Raw genomic sequence first — 21,424 nt, forward strand, 5'->3', positions numbered from 1 at the left:
GCATTCCATTGCGTTATTGCTATTTATAGCTCTATAGAATATAATAATGTTATGATAAACACTACAGGAGGGACGGCTGTCCCCCTCCACCTTGAAGGTATATGTGGCCGTCATAGCGGCACATTACAGTTTAGTAGAGGGTAAGTCATTGGGGAAGCATGATCTAATAATCAGGTTCCTCAAAGATGGCAGGAAGTTGAATCCTTCTAGGCCACGCCTTACTCCTTCATGGTATTCCTCTTTAGGCTTGTCGGGTCTACAGAGAGCTCCTTTTGAGCTGCTGGAGCTAAGGGCCCTCTCATTGAAGATGGTACTCCTGACCACGCTCATCTCCAACAAGAGGGTTGGGACCTGCAGGCGTTCTCTTTCAGTGAATTGTGCCTTGAGTTCGGACCGGGATACTCTCACATAATCGCTATCAAACTACGTTCCCACTACCCCTAGGTGAGACAGACCCAGCCTTATCGTTGCTGGGTTTCCTCTACATTCCCATTCCCGTATTTACTTGGACCACACGCTGAGTTTTAGACACTCTGAGCAGCTCTTTGTCTGTTTTGGGGGACCGCAGAAGGGGAAGGCTATCTCCAAACAGAGGTAGGCCCACTGGATCGTGGATACTATTGCCTTGGCATATCAGGCACAGGGGATCGTGCCATTCCCCTTCGTTTAAGCTCACTCCACAAGGAGTGTTGCATCCTCCTGGGCTTTAGTGATTGTTTAACTGCATCCTCCTGCAGTGATTGTTTAACTGCAAACTGGACACCTAATACCTTTTCGAGAATTTTCAATTTCCGGGTTGAGCCAGTTTCGTAAGGTACACAGTTTCCCTGTGTTGTAAGGTATGGGCAGGTAAGCTGCGGGCAACTAGCCGGGTGCTCTACTTGCACACAGCGATGAATTCTTCAGAAGAATCAGAGGTGTTTGGGGCTCCCATGTGAGACCCATAATGTCAGTCTTGACACAACATCTCATTCCCTCCATCAGGGAACGGAGGTTACAATAGCATTTTCTATTTCTTCATTCTTTATTTTAAAAGGGACAATGCACAATAATTAACATGAGCACATAAATCCATCATTTAAATGTGCCAGATTTAGCCATACAGAATAATTTTCATCTGCAGTCCCCATTTAGATATAGTTTTTAAATGTTTTTTTTTTCTTCTATTCCTGTTATGGCAAAGCTGAATTTTCAGCAGCCAGTTTTCAATGTCACATGATCTTTCAGAAATTTTCATTCAAATATTCTGAGACACATTTTGGAAATTTGTTGTCTTTTTTATTTGTTTTCCAGGGTTTAATGAAAAAATTTATTCGCTGCTCAACAAGAGTGACTGTTGGAACAATTAAGAAGTTTTTAAGTCTGAAGTTAAAGCTTCCCAGTTCTTATGAGGTAACATTTGGATATCTTGAGTCTATGTAGTTTACCATTTTCCTGTACAAAGATAGAATGATTTATTGGAATTTACATATTGCCTTTGCATTTTGTTTAAATCTCACATGTATATTAATGTCGTTATGCATTTTGCAGGCACATTTATGCAAAGCTTATAGTGAGATAAACATAAGTTTTAGCAGTACATGGTAATTAAACATGAATTTAACATTGCTAATGATATTGTCATGATTCAAGTCCAATGTTGATGAGGAAGGCAGATTAACCCTCTGAGGTCGGCAAACCCGCCGGCGCGTTTTGCCGTATTTTCTTCACATTGTAGCACTATAAACTTAAATTTCTCCGTCATTTATGGTCATACAGAAAAAAGAAATATAAAAAAATAATCTGTGATATTTTTACTTTTGTAGGTGTCCACTTACAATCAAATCAAAACATTGTGCTTTTGTAAAATAAAGAAAATAAACAGGGTGTGCGTTCTGCCTCTCCGCCGCGGTGAACTTTTTTTTCTTGAGCACGTCTATAAACTGAAACAAAACTCAGCGAATACTTGTCACACATTTATGAGCCATATACCTTTATAAACATTTAAGTGTGCACTTTTAAATGATCGGATTCAAACTGAAAACAAATATTCTCTGTTTAAGTAATTTGTATAAAACCAACAAGATGTCCAGTATCTCAAACCCTTGCTCATTAAATTTAATTTGACCACGCCCACGCGCGCAAAAGATATTCACATGCAAATCTCCACATGGAACGCAAACGCGCTCGTTACCTCAGAAACAAAACACCAAAACACTTCACAAGTCTCTGCTTTTCGTCGAGTTTGAAAGACACGCCGTGAGCTTACATTGGAATTACCTCAGAAGAAGAAGAACACGATTTGAAGACAAGAAAGATGTAAGGTAAGAAATTCTTACATATTAGTTTGTTATTGTTGCATAAATTTCACATTGCAGTTGAACTGTTGCTAGATATATGGTGAATATTATAATATTTAGACCCGTGTTTACTGTTACTGTGTATGTGGATATCTGCTCAAATGTAGATATGTATATGGTAAGTTAACCATAATGTTTTATATTTGAGCGCGGTCGCGTTTGAATGTATCATATTTGGATCGCGATCGCGTTTGAAAAGCACCAAACGGCTTCATGTTTTTACTATTATCTCATTTCATATCATCATAACGAATGGAAACATTAGAAGTAACATGATAATCAATATATTTTTCTCTAGCTTAGTTGTTACTGAAATATTTTGGAAGATTTATAGGCTGATATGGTTATTGTTATTATTATTTTATGCAGCACTGTGCATAGCCTATGCCTACAAGGCACAACAAACCTGGTGTTCATTATATATTGTTGGAAACATTTATGTGTGTGTGTATGTGAGTATTCTGTGAATTTTAAAAAGCAATTTTAACCAGAAAAATCTCAAATTTATTCCCAAAATCGTGCAGGCCTATAGTTTCTCTTGATATCAGTTTGTTCACTTTTTTTTTTCTTTCTTTCAGGGCCCAGATGCCACTCCTGCTAACTTCAACATTCACATGAGTTTGTACATGAACATGGTAAAGTGAAAATCCAAAACCTTGGAAATGAAAGGTATGTACAATGTTTTTAGGAATGGCACAAAGGTCTCTGTCTTTGGATAATTGTTTTCAATGAGTGCTTTTTTGTCATTTGTTTTGTATCTTTGGATTATGTTGTGTTGTAAATAAATCCAAAAAATCAAAAAAATCTAAAAGCCATTCTTTTTTAAATCTCCTCATTCTTTGTGCAAGGTTGCTCAGAATGATAGGGGCCTGATGGCGCCTAATAGGGCCGTTAGGGGAGGTTCTTTGTCTTTCTCAGGTGTCAAAAGCTTACATATTAATGAGCTCCCGCATAAAGCTTTCTAACACAAAACACGTCGTAAAATTTTTTAATCAATATATTGTCTTATCTGAATGAGCAGTCAGGGTGATTTTCACATAGTTTTGGAGCAAATATTCTAGGCTACGTCATACAATTTTCAAAAGTCTTGTGAAGAAATAATCAGTATGGGTTTCATGACCTTATTTCAGTGAGAATTTTTTTTTGTATTTTCACAAACCACGCATAAATGTCATTATCTCAAAACTACAAACTTTTACATACATGCTGCTGATATATTATTGTAGCAGAGTTTGTGCTGAATACAGTGTAATTAGACTTTAGCCATGAAAATGTCACAAGTAACAGAAATAAGCACAAATGTCAGAGCATGTCAGAACACCTCCAGGACCCAGAAAACAGCTCAGACCTCAGAGGGTTAAATGGTTCAAAATAACAACAACAAGGTTTATTTAACAAGAGCAAACAACACGAGACAGAGTGCATGGCACAAACAATACTGGACAAGGAAAGAAAGGAAATGAGGCACTTAAATAGACAAGGTTATGAACTAAATACAGACAGGTGTGCTCGTTAATCAATGTCCATGGCAACTAATGACTGGTGAAAATCTAGAACAAAGGAAACAGGTAACTGAAGATAAACAAACAAAAAATCCATGAAAGTGAAACTAAACTACAGAGCCCCGCACATGACATGCAGCAAAATAAATAGTAGGCGAAATCATGCGCAGGATTTACTAATTCGTTCCCTCGATTAGCTAAATCGAATTAGTAAATCGTGCACACGATTTAGCAAATGGAGGGAAAGAAATAAGTAAATCGTGCACACGATTTACTTTTTTTTTTCTTGCATGTCATAATCGGGCCTCCGTACTAAACAGAACATAACTGAGACAGATATAGGAACACTACAAATTAAATATTCTTGTCTGGGACTCAAGTGTATTTCTTTTATATATTTGCATGTGTTTCATCACTTACCATATTCCTGCTGTTTATGTTTTGTTTGTTTGATACTGGCTCTAGTGTTTTGTACTACTGTACAATTAAACAGATCTGATAATCACTAACTGTTTCTGCAGCTAGATGTTCTATGCAATGGTGAGATCATGGGTAAAGACCACACCATGGAATTCATCTACATGACCCGCTGGAGGCTTCGGGGAGAAAATGTAAGCCATGAGAATACCAGTATCTCCTCCTCTCCTCTTATGCGTGAAATCTGAATCCTCTCATCTTTTCCACTGGGATGAGCAGTGTGGCAGACCTTATTACCTAAAGGAGCTTCATAGCAAGTTGTGTGGTTTTGCTCTTCATGGTACTTACATTGTGAAGCAAAGTAACTAAGACAGCCATAAACCTTTAAGGTTAATTCCAGTCAGTTCAATCGAGTCCACACTCTTCAACTGAGCAGGTGCTTCATTAAATTTAGCATTATGATTGTAACTTTTGCACAAAGCTGTCATAGAGAATGGAGCTATGAGGACTGAATGCAATGATTGGATGAACATTTTTTGGTCCTGAGGCTTCCACAGAAGATATATGTACATGTTTTAATTAGTGCTGTCAATAAAAAAAATAAAAATAAAAAACAAGATTAATCACATTTTTTCTGTGATTAATCCCCCAATTTTAAACATTAATTATAGCCATTCAACATTGCAGTGTAATTAAAAGCTATAAAAAAATGTTTTTTATTTATTAGGCTTCAAAAAAAGAACAACTTTTGATTTAAGTAAACTTCAAACAATCCTCACATAAACCCATAATCAATGTCATATAATTAGTGGCTGCTGTCACTTTAAGATCTGTCGCTGCTGACAGAGACGCGGATCTCACACGCGTCTCATTCTCTCACAACTCTTGTACAAACCATAAACCAAAGAGAACTAAAATCTAGCACGTTCTCTTTTGTCTTGATGTGCTTGAATGGTTTAAAAGCATTTGCATGAAGAAAAGTGTGATCATGTATCAATGTTCAATGCAACTCTAGCCAAAGGATGACAGAAAAAACGGATGCGTTAATTGCGTTAAATATTTTTTAACGCGTTAAACTGGAAAAAAATTATCGAATGCGTTAACTTGTTAACGTTGACAGCCCTAGTTTTAATATTTAGACCACTTCTATTATTGATTGCTATCAGGATGTGAATAGAGTTTTAACCAGTATAATAAAAAAAATTCTAAAACAAATTGCCTACCCTACCTTTAAAAGAAAGACATTCCATGAGCTCAGAAATTGTTAAATGGCAGTATGTCAGTGTGATTTCAACTTCACTATTAAAATTGTGTTTAATTGTTAAAAATCTATTGATAAACTTTTCCCATAAACTTGATGAGCAATCCCAGCATGCAAAACACCATATTCTGCTGTTGACCAGCAATGCTGGATTTCAGCAGGGTAGCTTGCAATGAAATTGAATTATATTGTATTTGTAATCAGTGATCATAAAATACTTTTATATTGAATGATAGTTTTTGATTTAATTATAAATTTATGTGAATATAAAGCTTGCATATCGTCATAAAAGGAAATTTTATACTCATCTACAACATGTCTCTTTCTCCAGGTATACCCAATGGTACTTGAATATCGACCACGCATTGACTTTGGCTAGGTTGAAATACCCTGCACTAATTTCATCCTATGAACAGACAGCGAATTGAATGGACCAGTTCTGAAGATGTGCTCTACCCATCTCTTCTGTTTAGTTTGATTCGTTTTTTTGTCGAAAGATTGTCACTTACAACATTGTGATTTATTTCACTTCCTGTGTTGTAGTTTATTTACCAAAGTGACGCAAAAGTCATGTTTAAAGGCCTTCAGCAATTTGCATTTGATGGTAGCTCCCTTTAAAAATGTCACATGATATGAAAATCTCAAGTAAATGCGGCAGTGCCTTTTTATTACATCATCTTGTGAAGAGATTCTGACAGACGTTGAGTTTATAAAGAGTTGTTTTTACAGAATTGTTTCCTTTTCTGTTCTACGGACAAAACACCCTACAAGGTTTTGAAAAACATAAGGGTGAGTGACAGAATGTGAATTTTTAGGTCACTTTAAGTGGTTAAATACTAGGCTCCTGGTGTTTAAAGCTTCTGGGCTTGATTAGAGCTTCAAACATCCTCTAAGGGGGTTTTAAGCTGGTCTGTTTTTGATTTTGCCCACTTAAGGGGTTTTATTTATTATAGGTTATACCTCTGTGCTCTCAAAAATACCGTTTCTTTTACATGGTTTTGGTGACCTCTGCATATGTGCCTCATTTAAAAAACATAAAAAAAACAAGTTGAATTTAACTTTGCTAAACACATCGAATAGTGGTTTTACAATGTCATCATACTTTCGTGGCATCATAATTGAGAAAGAATTCAGCTTTACTGTTGTGTAATTTTGGTTTATGGCTGGCAGACAATGAGTTAAAATCTTCCTCACAATTTTTAATACTCTGGCTTGTTTTTTCGGATTTTATAGAAACATAGGTATAATGTTCATAATTGCTGTCTTAAATCAAAGCTTTTGAGTCATGCTTGCCTGTTTTATGTCAGAATAAGTCCTGAATCAAGTTGTCCAAAGAAAGAAATGTCAAAGCAAAGGAAGAAACTATACTTAAAGGAACATGCCAACTTTTTGGGACTTTAGCTTATTCACCCTATCCCCCAGAGTTAGATAAGTCCATACATACCCTTTTCATCTCCGTGCGTGCCATAACTCTGTCTGACGCACACACCACTAGCCTAGCTTAGCACAAAGACTGGAGGTAAATGGCTCCAGCTAGCATACTGCTCCCAATAAGTGACAAAATAACCATATTAGCCAATTGCCGTCTTCTAACTGTATACATACTGGGAACTATATTCTCAGAAGGCGAATCACTGCTACTTGGGCGGAGTGATTAGCTCGCAGCACCTGAGAAGCCCTGTGGTGATGAGCAGAAAGTTCCCTCAGAGTTGGAGTAAATCACTCCGCAGAAGTAGCAGTGCTTCGCCTTCTGAGAATATAGTTCCCAGTATGTATACGGTTAGAAGATGGCTGTGTCTGATGTGACCTTGTTATTTGTACGCGCTGTGACTATGCAAATTACAACATGTAAATAGGAAAATGTTGGCGTTATTTTGTCACTTATTGGGAGCAGTATGCTAGCTGGAGCCGTTTACCTCCAGTCTTTGTGCTAAGCTAGGCTAGCGGTGGGTGCGTCAGAAAGAGCTACGGCACGCACGGAGATGAAAAGGGTATGTATGGACTTATCTAACTCTGGGGGATACAGTGAATAAGATAAAGTCCCAAAAAGTCGGCGTGTTCCTTTAATTCTTGCAAAATAGAATTAAGGGATTTGCTGGGCCACATTACAGTATATTAGTCTGGTCATATTGCACCAAAGACACTCTACAGTCACAGTGTCAAACTCAGTTCCTGGAGGGCCACAGCCCTACAGAGTTGTGTTCCAACCCTGCTTCAACACACACACACCTGCAGTTTTCAAATAAGCCTGAAGGACTTGATTAGCTGATCAGGTGTGTTTAATTAGGGTTGAAGCTAAACTCTGCAGGGCTGTGGCCCTCCAGGAACTGAGTTTGACACCCCTGCTCTACAGCATCTGACCACATGGCATAACAGGCTAAAAACTGTTTGCCTTGCCTTACAACTATACTCACAGAGGCCATGTGGCAACGAGAAAGCTTGAATTTCTGAGCATGTAACAAAACTACCTAATTTCTCAGAGTTCAAAAACATTTTTTTTTCCAGTCTATTTGTGAAATTTTCCATTGTCCTTACAAATCTCCCTGAAAAAATACCTCTGATAAAATCACATAAATTTGAGTTAAAAATCTTAAATCATCAATAAAAATAGACAATATTATTTTGCAATTGTTTTCACATTAAAAAGGTGACTTTAAAATATAAAATAATGTGTGGACACTGAATAATATTTGTTTAGAATAGTCCCTTGAATGTCCTTGTACTGCAACGATCAAAATGTATTTTTGTAAGAAGCCCTTGTAGATATTTTATCTTTAAAAAAATGGAAATGTATGTTGTATGTAACAAACATGAAATGCTGCTTAGAATATTCTATTTTTTTCAATGTAAAGTTCCTGAGGTGAATCCTTTAGATTAGAAATGTATACAACATATGACTTGTATACTTGAGTTATTGTATTTGTGTCTTTGTCCGGAAGAAAAATACACTCATGAATATCAGTTATATTGGTCTCCATGTACCATTTTTGATTTCATACTTATGTCATGGTATTTAAAATTTCTAAAGAGACAAAACACTACAGTGTTTATTATATTGAATGTGTTACAGATGGTTAAATTCTCTCTCCCTCCTGAATGGTCTCATTGCACAGCGGTGTGTGTGGAGCTCTTGGTTGCGGTAGCATTGCCTCATATTTTCTCTGTGATTTCATCTAAGGTTTATCTGCCAAGGACAAAATTTCTCCACGGCCAAAATCCATCGACTTTTCAAGTAATTTGACTTTCACTGCTTTCAATGAGGAGAAAATGCTGCCAAAAGATCATAAAAAAGAGACAGCTATCTCATTTTTAGATGGTTGAGGAGAGAATGTGTGTGTGTGTGTGTGTGTGTGTGTGTGTGTGTGTGTGTGTGTGTGTGTGTGTGTGTGTGTGTGTGTGTGTGTGTGTTTGTGTGTGTGTGTGTGTGTGTGTGTGTGTGTGTTTGTCCATCACTCTTCAGTTTCTAAAATGGGAAAGTCATTCAGCATCATGTTGATAAAGACCCACTAGACTGTGGCTCACACAACTTTGCTTTCTGGGAGTTGATGTTCTGAAAGATGCGCCGCTCTGCAGAAAGACACTGCCTGGGCTCTGAGCTCATGAAAGTGGATTTCTTCACTTTCTACAGGTCGGTCACAACACCTCTGGATTTCCACTTTGTGTCATGGCCAGTCAGTTTTTCCAAAAGCACTCTCTTCTGTCTAGGGAAGTGTATGTATGTTCTACCTGTGCCAAATTTATTCTCCATCTGCACAATAGAGAATTTTTTGGACCTTCGTGTCTTTAAACTGCCTATTCTCATGAAGGTGAACAGGGGTTATATTGGGAATTTGGAGGAGGGAAAACACAAAAATTTGGTGGTGATACTGCCTGGTGCCCTTGATAAGATATTGCTCCGGTTACTAACGTAACCTTGGTTCCCTGAGATACGAGAATGAGCGTTGGGTCAGTGTCTGACGAATACTGAAGCCTGATTGGTGCATGTCTGTGCACTTGCACAGATAAATAGCCTTTCAGCCCGCCAGAAGGGGCGGGGCCGACTGAATATTTAAGTTACACAAAACGGCCATTTTGTCAGATATTCTCAACTGAACAGCAGTAGCATCGACTCGCGCATGAGCACGGCAGGATACGCAGTGCTCGCTCCCTTTAGATACGGTTCACATTGCGTCAGAGGATCTTCTCTGAATGCTATGGGGAATGGCTGCAAAACATTGTGTTACCAGCGCAGAACGGAGCCTTCCAGCAAAGCCGTAGCCCAGCGGCACTCAGTGAGGAGGGCCCCAGGCAGACTACTATATTAAGGGAAGTAGGATGTCCAGAAAAGGCAGACTTGGGTTTGCTGACCGGAGTCTGAGGGTATAGCAAGTCTAGAAAAACCCTTGAGAGTGGAGCCTGGTCTAGGCCGGAAGGACTTGTGCCAGCTATAGGGGCATGGTATGTCCCGATAGCTGCCATGTGTACTTTGAGCATGGACGGAGTGTGTCCGCCGTCCAACAGCTCCAAAAGAAAAGAGAGAATGGAAGCAACCTCTGGGGGAGGCTTGAAGGCTCCTATCAAGAGGCCAAAAGTAGAGGCTCCACAACTCGGGTTGGGGATGCCAGATTGACCCTTTCTCTTGGGAAAGGAGGTCCCAAGTGACCAAAAGGGATTGGCCAAGAGGGATTCCCAGTCATCTCCTCCTCTGGAGTCAGAAGCATCTTAGGTGCGTTAGAGGTGGAACCTTTTCGTTGATTGGTGTTCTTCCCACCTGGATGACCCCTGTAAATGCCCGATCAGAGTCGTGCTTTCTTTTCAGCCTGAATCATAATGAATCGTGTTTATTCGTTGGCCAGAGGAGAACTGTCTTCCCGACTGAGCCCGGTTTCTCACAAAGTTTTTTTTCTCCATTCTGTCACTGATGGAGTTTTGGATCCTTGCCACTGTCGCCTCTGGCTTGCTTAGTTGGGCACTCTTAAATTTGAACAAAATTACTGATCTGACTTTACTGACGCATTTTCGGTCAACGGAACAGGCCTGGAATTTGAGTCCCCGGCCTGGGTACGTGCCCAAAGTTCCCACCACTCCCTTCAGGTACCAGGTGGTGAACTTGCAAGTGCTGCCCCCAGAGGAGGCAGACCCGGCCCTTGCATTGCTGTGTCCCATTCGTGCCCTGCGTTTGTTCGTGGACTGCACACAGAGCTTGTAACAGACAAGTCTGTTACGATGTCTTTTTACTGCAGTCTTTCTTCCACACCACTAGGGGTGCTATTGTGCCTGAATGTTCTCTTAAGTAAAGGGGGGTTTGTAGAGGAAGAGAGTGGTAAAGCAGCAGTAGAAAGCATGGCTTAACTGCATTTGTGCTATGTCCTGGTTGGGAAATGTTAGATTTCAAGCTCAACTTAAAGGGCACCTATTATGCAAAATTCACCTTTACATGGTGTTTGAACATAAATGTGTGTTGGCAGTGTGTGAGCAAAACCACCCTAGAATGATAAAAATCCACCCAGTAGTTTTTTTACTATCTCAATAAATCATAAGCACTGTCTCAGAACACCCTGTTCTAGATTTCCCTCACTGTGACGTAGAAATGAGCTAAGCCCCACCGACGTGATTTGATTGACATCTGGTTTTGGCATAGACCCCGCCCTCTGTGAACTGCATCCTCCATTGTTTCAAAGACAGCCGGTAATGTCTCCTAAGAAGTGTAGGTGTTCTGTTGTGGGATGTAAGAATGGACACACTAGTCTTCACTGACATCAGAGCCACCGAAAACGCAGCGGATGGATTTTATTTATGAAGAAAAGGCACCACTTAAACTTCCTAAATACGAGATTCATTTTCTGACTGACTGTTTACGTTAGTGAACAAGGGTCAAAGTTAATCCTCAACTGTGGATCGTTGCCTACAGTTCGCGATCCAACGTCACCTCCAGAAGAAGTAAGTGTATTTTATGATTTTTGAGCAAATAGTCATTTCAATCGATGTCAGCCAGTTCAACAACAAATGCGTCTAAAGCTATTTATTGTCGTCGTCATAGGATGTCTCAACGTCAGACAGTTTTATGTCACGTAGGCATTTTTTTGCAGCATTTACAAATGTAAACTAGAAAAAAAAGTTTGTTGAGACAAACTTTAAGTTGGCTTGAGAAAGCCGGACCAGAGAGTTTGAAGAAGTTAAAAGTAGTTAGAAGTTTAAAGTAGTTAGAAATTTGAAGTAGTTTGAAGTTTAAAGTAGTTTAAATTTTGATTGATAAATTAGTTAGAAAGAAAGAATAGTTAGAAAGAAGGAAAGATTAGTTATAAAGAAAAAAGATTAGTTAGGAAGAAAGAAATATTAGAAAGAAAGAAAAAATATTAGTTAGGAAGAAAAAGAAAGATAGATTAGAAAGAAAGAAAGAAAGATAAGTTAAAAAGAAATATTAGAAAGAAAGAAAAAATATTAGTTAGGAAGAAAAAGAAAGATAGATTAGAAAGAAAGAAAGAAAGAAAGAAAGAAAGAAAGAAAGAAAGTAAGAGAAAGAAAGAAAGAAAGAAAGAAAGAAAAAGATTAGGTAGAAAGAAAGAAAGAAAGAAAGAAAGAAAGAAAGAAAGAAAGAAAGAAAGAAAGAAAGAAAGAAAGAAAGAAAGAAAGAAAGATTAGGTAGAAAGAAAGAAAGTAAGAAAAAGATTAGGTAGAAAGACAGAATGAAAGAAAGAAAGAAAGATTAGGTAGAAAGAAAGAAAGAGTAAGAAAAAGATTAGGTAGAAAGACAGAATGAAAGAAAGAAAGAAAGAAAGAAAGAAAGAAAGAAAGAAAGAAAGAAAGAAAGAAAGAAAGAAAGAAAGAAAGAAAGATTAGGTAGAAAGAAAGAAAGATAAGTTAGAAAGAAAAGTAAGAAAGAAAGAAAAGAAAGATTAGTTAGAAAGAAAGAAAAAGAAAAAAGAAAGATTAGCTAGAAAGAAAGAAGAAAGATTGGCTAGAAAGAAAAAAGAAAGAAATATTAGTTAGAAAGAAAGAAAAAAAAGATTTGTTAGAAAGGAAAGAAAGATTAGTTAGAAAGATTAGATAGAAAGATAAGTTAGAAAGAAAGATTAGTTAGAAAAAGAAAGAAAGAAAGAAAGAAAGATTAGTTAGAAAGAAAGATAGATTGATTAGTTAGAAAGAAGAAATATTAGTTGGAAAGAAAGAATGAATAAATGGTGGATTAGTTAGAAAGAAAGAAAGAAAGAAAGAAAGAAAGAAAGAAAGAAAGAAAGAAAGAAAGAAAGAAAGACTAATTAGTTAGAAAGAAAGATAGATTAGTGAGAGAGAAAGAAAAAAGATTGATTAGTTAGAAAGAAAGAAAGAAAGAAAGAAAGAAAGAAAGAAAGATGGATTAGTTAGATAGAAAGATAGATTAGTTAGAAAGAAAGATAGATTGATTAGTTAGAAAGAAAGAAAGATAGATTAGTTAGAATGAAAGAAAGAAAAATATATTAGTTAGAAAGAAAGATGGATTAGTTCGTTAAAAAGAAAGAAAGATGGATTAGTTAGTTAAAAAGATAGATAGATAGATAGATAGATAGATAGATAGATAGATAGATAGAAAAGGTTTGAAGTTAGATAGATAGATAGATAGATAGATAGATAGATAGATAGATAGATAGATAGATAGATAGATAGATAGATAGATAGATAAGTTCAAAATATAGATTTAGCCAAATATAGTTTACCATGATTTACCATAGTTTACCATGATTTACTATAGTATACCATGATTTACCATGTTCAAGTATGATTTACTGATTCAAGCATGATTTACCATAGTTTACCATGATTTACCATAGTTTACCATGATTTACCACGATTTACCATAGTTTACCATAATTTACTATAGTATACCATGATTTACCATGTTCAAGTATGATTTACTGATTCTAGCATGATTTGTCATAGATTACCATGATTTACCATAGTTTACCATGATTTACCACGATTTACCATAGTTTACCATGATTTACTATAGTATACAGCGATTTACCATGTTCAAGTATGATTTACTGATTCTAGCATAATTTAGCATAGTTTACCATGATTTACCACGATTTACCATAGTTTACCATGATTTACTATAGTATACCACGATTTACCATGTTCAAGTATAATTTACTGATTCTAGCATGATTTACCATAGTTTACCATGATTTACCACGATTTACCATAGTTTACCATGATTTACTATAGTATACCATGATTTACCATGTTCAAGTATGATTTATTGATTCTAGCATGATTTACCATAGTTTACCATGATTTACCACGATTTACTATAGTTTACCATGATTTACTATAGTATACCACGATTTGCCATGTTCAAGTATAATTTACTGATTCTAGCATGATTTACCATAGTTTAGCATGATTTACCATAGTTTACCATGATTTACCATGATTTACCATAGTTTACCATTATTTGCTATAGTATACCATGATTTACCATGTTCAAGTATGATTTACTATGATTCTAGCATGATTTACCATAGTTTACCACGATTTACCATAGTTTACCATGATTTACCATAGTTTACCATGCTAGCATGATTATCATGTTGCTAGCATGATGCTAGAATTTTTTTTACCATGTTGCTAGCATGGTTTACCATGATTTACCATAGTTTACCATGATTTGCCACGATTTACCATAGTTTACCATGATTTACTATAGTATACCATGATTTACCACGATTTACCATAGTTTACCATGATTTACTATAGTATACCATGATTTACCATGTTCAAGTATGATTTACTGATTCTAGCATGATTTACCATAGTTTACCATGATTTACCACGATTTACCATAGTTTACCATGATTTACTATAGTATACCACGATTTACCATGTTCAAGTATAATTTACTGATTCTAGCATGATTTACCATAGTTTACCATGATTTACCACGATTTACCATAGTTTACCATGATTTACTATAGTATACCATGATTTACCATGTTCAAGTATGATTTATTGATTCTAGCATGATTTACCATATTTTACCATGATTTACCACGATTTACTATAGTTTACCATGATTTACTATAGTATACCACGATTTGCCATGTTCAAGTGTAATTTACTGATTCTAGCATGATTTACCATAGTTTAGCATGATTTACCATAGTTTACCATGATTTACCATAGTTTACCATGATTTACTATAGTATACCATGATTTACCATGTTCAAGTATGATTTACTGATTCTAGCATGATTTATCATAGTTTACCATGATTTACCATAGTTTACCATGATTTACTATGATTTACCATGATTTACTATAGTATACCATGATTTACCATGTTCAAGTATGATTTACTGATTCTAGCATGATTTATCATAGATTACCATGATTTACCATAGTTTGCCATGATTTACCACGATTTACCACGATTTACCACAGTTTACCATGATTTACTATAGTATACCACGATTTACCATGTTCAAGTATGATTTACTGATTCTAGCATGATTTATCATAGTTTACCATGATTTTACCATAGTTTACCATGATTTACCACGATTTACCATAGTTTACCATGATTTACTATAGTATACCACGATTTACCATGTTCAAGTATGATTTACTGATTCTAGCATGATTTAGCATAGTTTACCATGATTTACCATGATTTACCATAGTTTACCATGATTTACCACGATTTACCATAATTTACCATGATTTACTATAGTATACCATGATTTACCATGTTCAAGTATGATTTACTGATTCTAGCATGATTTATCATAGTTTACCATGATTTACCATAGTTTACCATGATTTACCACGATTTACCATAGTTTACCATGATTTACTATAGTATACCATGATTTACCATGTTCAAGTATGATTTACTGATTCTAGCATGATTTATCATAGTTTACCATGATTTACCACAATTTACCATAGTTTACCATGATTTACTATAGTATACCATGATTTACCATGTTCAAGTATGATTTACTGATTGTAGCATAGATAGATAAGGTTTGAAGATAGATAGATAGATAGATAGATAGATAGATAGATAGATAGATAGATAGATAGATAGATAGATAGATAGATAGATAGATAGATAGAAAATGTTTGAAGATAGATAGATAGATAGATAGATAGATAGATAGATAGATAGATAGATAGATAGATAGATAGATAGATAGATAGATAGATAGAAAAGGTTTGAAGATAGATAGATAGATAGATAGATAGATAGATAGATAGATAGATAGAAAAGGTTTGAAGATAGATAGATAGATAGATAGATAGATAGATAGATAGATAGATAGATAGATAGATAGATAGATAGATAGATAGATAGATAGATAGATAGATAGATAGATAGATAAAGTTTGAAGATAGATAGATATATTTATTAATCCATAGAATGGTAGTTTAATTGAGTCTAGGGCTTCAGGGAGTTTAGATTTGAGTTTTTGGCTTGTACACTAATGGGCCACCGTAGTCTTGGCTCAATATGAGCACTCTGCAATGTAAGTCTATGGGATTTTTATGGTTTTTAATATTAATTTTTAAGAAAACTGAAAGTCAAATCAGTCTGAAAAGATATAGCAACTCAAGTCAGAACAGTCTGAAGGTCTGACCCGAGTTTGGAGTTTGTAGAGTTAAAGCTCTAGGAGGAGTTAGAATTGATAAATTTTGGGTCAGAAGAATAATAAGAAGAAGAAGAATAATAACTAGAATGTACATTTCCTGAAGAAAATGTGAAATGGTGCTTGCAGTGGCAAAACTCTCCACTCGGTTGCTAGGGTGTTGTACATGATTGCATACGAGCCAACAACCATGTCTGTACGATGTTGTGGAGCTGAAATATAGCTTCTATATGTTGCAATATGGTTTATATGTGGCTCTAAACGGTTGCTAGGGCGTTGCTAGGCGGTTGCTAGGGTATTCTGGGTGGTTGCTAGGCGGTTGCTAGGGTATTCTTGGTGGTTGCTAGGGCGTTGCTAGGTGGTTGCTAGGGTATTCTGGGTGGTTGCTATGGTGTTGCTAGGCGGTTGCTAGGGTATTCTGGGTGGTTGCTAGGGCATTGCTAGGGTATTCTGGGTGGTTGCTATGGTGTTGCTAGGCAGTTGCTAGGGTGTTCTGGGTGGTTGCTATGGTGTTGCTAGGCGGTTGCTAGGGTATACTGGGTGGTTGCTAGGCGGTTGCTAGGGTATTCTTGGTGGTTGCTATGGTGTTGCTAGGCGGTTGCTAGGGTATTCTGGGTGGTTGCTAGGCGGTTGCTAGGGTATTCTTGGTGGTTGCTAGGGCGTTGCTAGGTGGTTGCTAGGCTGTTCTGGGTGGTTGCTATGGTGTTGCTAGGCGGTTGCTAGGGTATTCTGGGTGGTTGCTAGGGCGTTGCTAGGCAGTTGCTAGGGTGTTCTGGGTGGTTGCTATGGTGTTGCTAGGCGGTTGCTAGGGTATTCTATGTGGTTGCTAGGCGGTTGCTAGGGTATTCTTGGTGGTTGCTATGGTGTTGCTCGGCGGTTGCTAGGGTATTCTGGGTCGTTGCTAGGGTATTCTGGGTGGTTGCTATGGTGTTCCTAGGCAGTTGCTAGGGTGTTTTGGGTGGTTGCTAGGGTGTTGCTAGGCCGCTGCTAGGGTGTTCTGGGTGGTTGCTAGGCAGTTGCTATGGTATTCTGGGTGGTTGCTAGGGTGTTCTGGGTGGTTGCTAGGGCATTGCTAGGCGGTTGCTAGGGTGTTCTGGGTTGTTGCTATGGTGTTGCTAGGCGGTTGCTAGGGTATTCTGGGTGGTGAATAGGGCGTTGCTAGGCAGTTGCTAGGGTATTCTGGGTGGTTGCTAGGGAATTCTTGGTGGTTGCTAGGGCGTTGCTAGGCAGTTGCCTGGGTGTACTGGGTGGTTGCTAGGGCGTTGCTAGGGTGTTCTGGGTGGTTGCTATGGTGTTGCTAGGCGGTTGCTAGGGTATTCTGGGTGATTGCTAGGGCGTTGCTAGGGTGTTCTGGGTGTTTGCTAGGCGGTTGCTAGGGTATTCTGTGTGGTTGCTAGGGCATTGCTAGGTGGTTGCTAGGGTGTTCTGGGTGGTTGCTATGGTGTTGCTAGGCAGTTGCTATGGTATTTTGGGTGGATGCTAGGGCGTTGCTATGCAGTTGCTAGGGTGTTCTGGGTGGTTGCTAGGCAGTTGCTAGGTGTTCTGGGGGGTTGCTAGACAGTTGCTAGGGTGTTCTGGGTGGTTGCTACGGTATTTTTGGTGGTTACTAGAGCGTTTCTAGACGTTGCTAGGGTGTTCAGGATGGTTGCTAAGGTATTTTTTTTAGTTGCTATGGTGTTGCTCGGCGGTTGCTAGGGTATTCTGGGTCGTTGCTAGGGTATTCTGGGTGGTTGCTATGGTGTTCCTAGGCAGTTGCTAGGGTGTTTTGGGTGGTTGCTAGGGTGTTGCTAGGCTGCTGCTAGGGTGTTCTGGGTGGTTGCTAGGCAGTTGCTATGGTATTCTGGGTGGTTGCTAGGGTGTTCTGGGTGGTTGCTAGGGCGTTGCTAGGCGGTTGCTAGGGTGTTCTGGGTTGTTGCTATGGTGTTGCTAGGCGGTTGCTAGGGTATTCTGGGTGGTGAATAGGGCGTTGCTAGGCAGTTGCTAGGGTATTCTGGGTGGTTGCTAGGGAATTCTTGGTGGTTGCTAGGGCGTTGCTAGGCAGTTGCCTGGGTGTACTGGGTGGTTGCTAGGGCGTTGCTAGGGTGTTCTGGGTGGTTGCTATGGTGTTGCTAGGCGGTTGCTAGGGTATTCTGGGTGATTGCTAGGGCGTTGCTAGGGTGTTCTGGGTGTTTGCTAGGCGGTTGCTAGGGTATTCTGTGTGGTTGCTAGGGCATTGCTAGGTGGTTGCTAGGGTGTTCTGGGTGGTTGCTATGGTGTTGCTAGGCAGTTGCTATGGTATTTTGGGTGGATGCTAGGGCGTTGCTAGGCAGTTGCTAGGGTGTTCTGGGTGGTTGCTAGGCAGTTGCTAGGTGTTCTGGGGGGTTGCTAGACAGTTGCTAGGGTGTTCTGGGTGGTTGCTACGGTATTTTTGGTGGTTACTAGAGCGTTTCTAGACGTTGCTAGGGTGTTCAGGATGGTTGCTAAGGTATTTTTTTTAGTTGCTATGGTGTTACTAGGTGGTTGGTAGTTGTCAAAGATGGTTACCATGGAGTTTTTATAGAGTTATTAAAATCTTTAATAACGAGTACCTTCAGTACGGCACTCGGCCTGCGGCCTCGTGCCTATGGCCGAATAGGCACAAGCATGGAGCAATATCGCAAGGCCACGAGTGTAATATTGCGTTAAAAAATACAAAAAAATTTAAAAAACATTTTTTTTTGGTTTAGGGTGGTTGCTAGGGAGCTCTTAGTGGTTGCTAGGGTGCTGAAACTGGTTGCTAGGGTGTGGCTATGAAGATTTTAGGCCATTACTTATTGGCTGCTTGATAATATAAATCCTCTGAGGGAGAGAGAGAGGGAGAGATGCAGGGCTGTCAGGCCCTTTGGAGTCTGTGTGTGTGAAAACGGCAGTTGGGATTCAAATATTTTTAGAATGCCCAATGTTAAGTCAATGGGACTTTTTTGGCCGCTTTTTCGTCCGCTGTGCGAACATCGTACACCCGATCGCTTAGAAAAGTCATAGCACACCTCTCCTCAATGAGCCGGTCGATTTGACACCTCACTCAGGGGTCTGTGACAAACGGTGCGGGGCGCATTACGCGCCAAACTTTGTCCAGAATAATAATAAGAATAACTAGAATGTACATTTCCTGAAGAAAATGTGAAGTGGTGCTTGCAGTGGCAAAACTCGCCACTGGGCAGATGCTAACACAATTAACATGTTGTGATACCATGATATACCACGTTTTAGCATTATTTACCACGATTTACCATATTTCTAAGATGATTTACTACGATTTACCACATTCCAGCATGATTTACTATGATTAACATGTTGTTAGAATGATGCTAGCATGATTAGCATGTTGTTAATATGATTAGCATGATGCTAGCATGCTTTTAACAAGATGTTAGCATGATTAGCATTTTGCTAGCATGTTTTTAGCTAGATGCTAACAGGATTAGCATGTTGCTAGCATTATGCTAGCTTGAATAACATGTTGTTAACATGATGCTAGCTTGATTAGCATGTTGCTAGCATGATGCTAGCTTGATTAGCATGTTGGTAACATGATGCTAGCATGATTAGCATGATGCTAGCTTGATTAGCATTTTGGTAGCATGATGCTAACATGATTAGCATGTTGCTATCATGCTTTTAACAAGATGTTAGCATGATTAGCATTTTGCTAGCATGATGCTAGCTTGATTAGCATGTTGGTAGCATAATGCTAGCATGATTAGCATGTTGCTAGCATGATGCTAACATGATTAGCATGTTGCTAGCATGATGCTAGCTTGATTAGCATGTTGCTAGCATGATGCTAGCTTGATTAGCATGTTGCTAGCATGATGCTAACTTGATTAGCATGTTGCTAGCATGATGTTAGCATGATTAGCATTTTGCTAGCATGTTTTTAGCTAGATGCTAACAGGATTAGCATGTTGCTAGCATGATGCTAGCTTGATTAGCATGTTGCTAGCATGATTAGCATGTTGCTAACATGATGCTAGCTTGATTAGCATGTTGCTAGCATGATGCTAGCTTGATTAGCATGTTGCCAGCATGTTTTTAGCAAGATGCTGTTGCCAGGTGGTTGCTAGGGTGTTCTGGGTGGTTGCTATGGTGTTGCTAGGCAGTTGCTAAGGTGTTCTGGGTGGTTGCTAGGCAGTTGCTAGGGTATTCTTGGTGGTTGCTAGGGCGTTGCTAGGTGGTTGCTAGGGTGTTCTGGGTGGTTGCTATGGTGTTGCTAGGCAGTTGCTATGGTATTCTGGGTGGATACTAGGGCATTGCTAGGCAGTTGCTAGGGTGTTCTGGTTGGTTGCTAGGTGTTCTGGGTGGTTGCTAGGCAGTTGCTAGGTGTTCTAGGTGGTTGCTAGGCAGTTGCTAGGGTGTTCTGGGTGCTTGCTAGAGTTTTTTGTGGTTACTAGAGCATTTCTAGACGTTGCTAGGGTGTTCAGGGTGGTTGCTAAGGTGTTTTTGTTAGTTGCTATGGTGTTACTAGGTGGTTGGTAGTTGTCAAATATGGTTACTATGGAGTTTTTATAGAGTTCTTAAAATCTTTAATAACGAGTGCCTTCTGTACGGCACTCGGCCTGCGGCCTCGTGCCTATGGCCGAATAGGCACAAGCATGGAGCAATATCGCAAGGCCACGAGAGTAAAATTGCTTTAAAAAATAAAAAAAATAAAAAAAAATGTTTTTTTTTGGTTTAGGGTGGTTGCTAGGGAGCTCTTAGTGGTTGCTAGGGTGCTGAAACTGGTTGCTAGGGTGTGGCTATGAAGATTTTAGGCCATTACTTATTGGCTGCTTGATAATATAAATCCTCTGAGGGAGAGAGAGAGGGAGAGATGCAGGGGTGTCAGGCCCTTTGGAGTCTGTGTGTGTGAAAACGTCGGTTGGGATTCAAATATTTTTAGAACTCCCAATGTAAAGTCAATGGGACTTTTTTGGCCGCTTTTTCGTCCGCTGTGCGAACATCGTACACCCGATCGCTTAGAAAAGTCATAGCACACCTCTCCTCAATGAGCCGCTCGATTTGACGCCTCACTCAGGGGTCTGTGACAAACGGTGCGGGGCGCATTACGCGCCGAACTTTTGTCCGGAATAATAAGAATAAGAATAATAATAAGTATGAGCAATAACAATAGTGATGCTTTCAAAAAAGCACCACTAACTAGAATGTACATTTCCTGAAGAAAATGTGAAGTGGTGCTTGCAGTGGCAAAACTCTCCACTTGGTTGCTAGGGTGTTGTACATGATTGCATTCGAGCCAACAACCATGTCTGTACAATGTTGTGGAGCTGAAATATGGCTTCT

At 38.7% G+C, this 21,424-nt stretch overlaps 1 protein-coding gene across 3 annotated transcripts in view; it reads left to right on the plus strand.

Moving 5' to 3' along the window:
- pcgf5b (polycomb group ring finger 5b) overlaps window positions 1–21,424 on the plus strand; it is a 114,316-nt gene that overhangs the window by 12,256 nt on the left and 80,636 nt on the right. The window contains exons 7-9 of one of the 3 annotated variants that reach the window (XM_081393550.1): window positions 1,294–1,392; window positions 4,363–4,452; window positions 5,851–8,477. In XM_081393550.1, the coding sequence (XP_081249676.1) occupies window positions 1,294–1,392; window positions 4,363–4,452; window positions 5,851–5,898 (237 nt within the window). In that variant the 3' untranslated portion in view covers window positions 5,899–8,477. Of the gene's footprint in view, window positions 1–1,293; window positions 3,009–4,362; window positions 4,456–5,850; window positions 8,478–21,424 lie in introns of those variants that run through there. The other 2 variants (XR_014032147.1, XM_081393551.1) reach the window with 2 other exon arrangements.

The sequence above is a fragment of the Scardinius erythrophthalmus genome (assembly GCF_964197995.2).
Source record: "Scardinius erythrophthalmus genome assembly, chromosome: 18".
NCBI lineage: Eukaryota > Metazoa > Chordata > Actinopteri > Cypriniformes > Leuciscidae > Scardinius > Scardinius erythrophthalmus.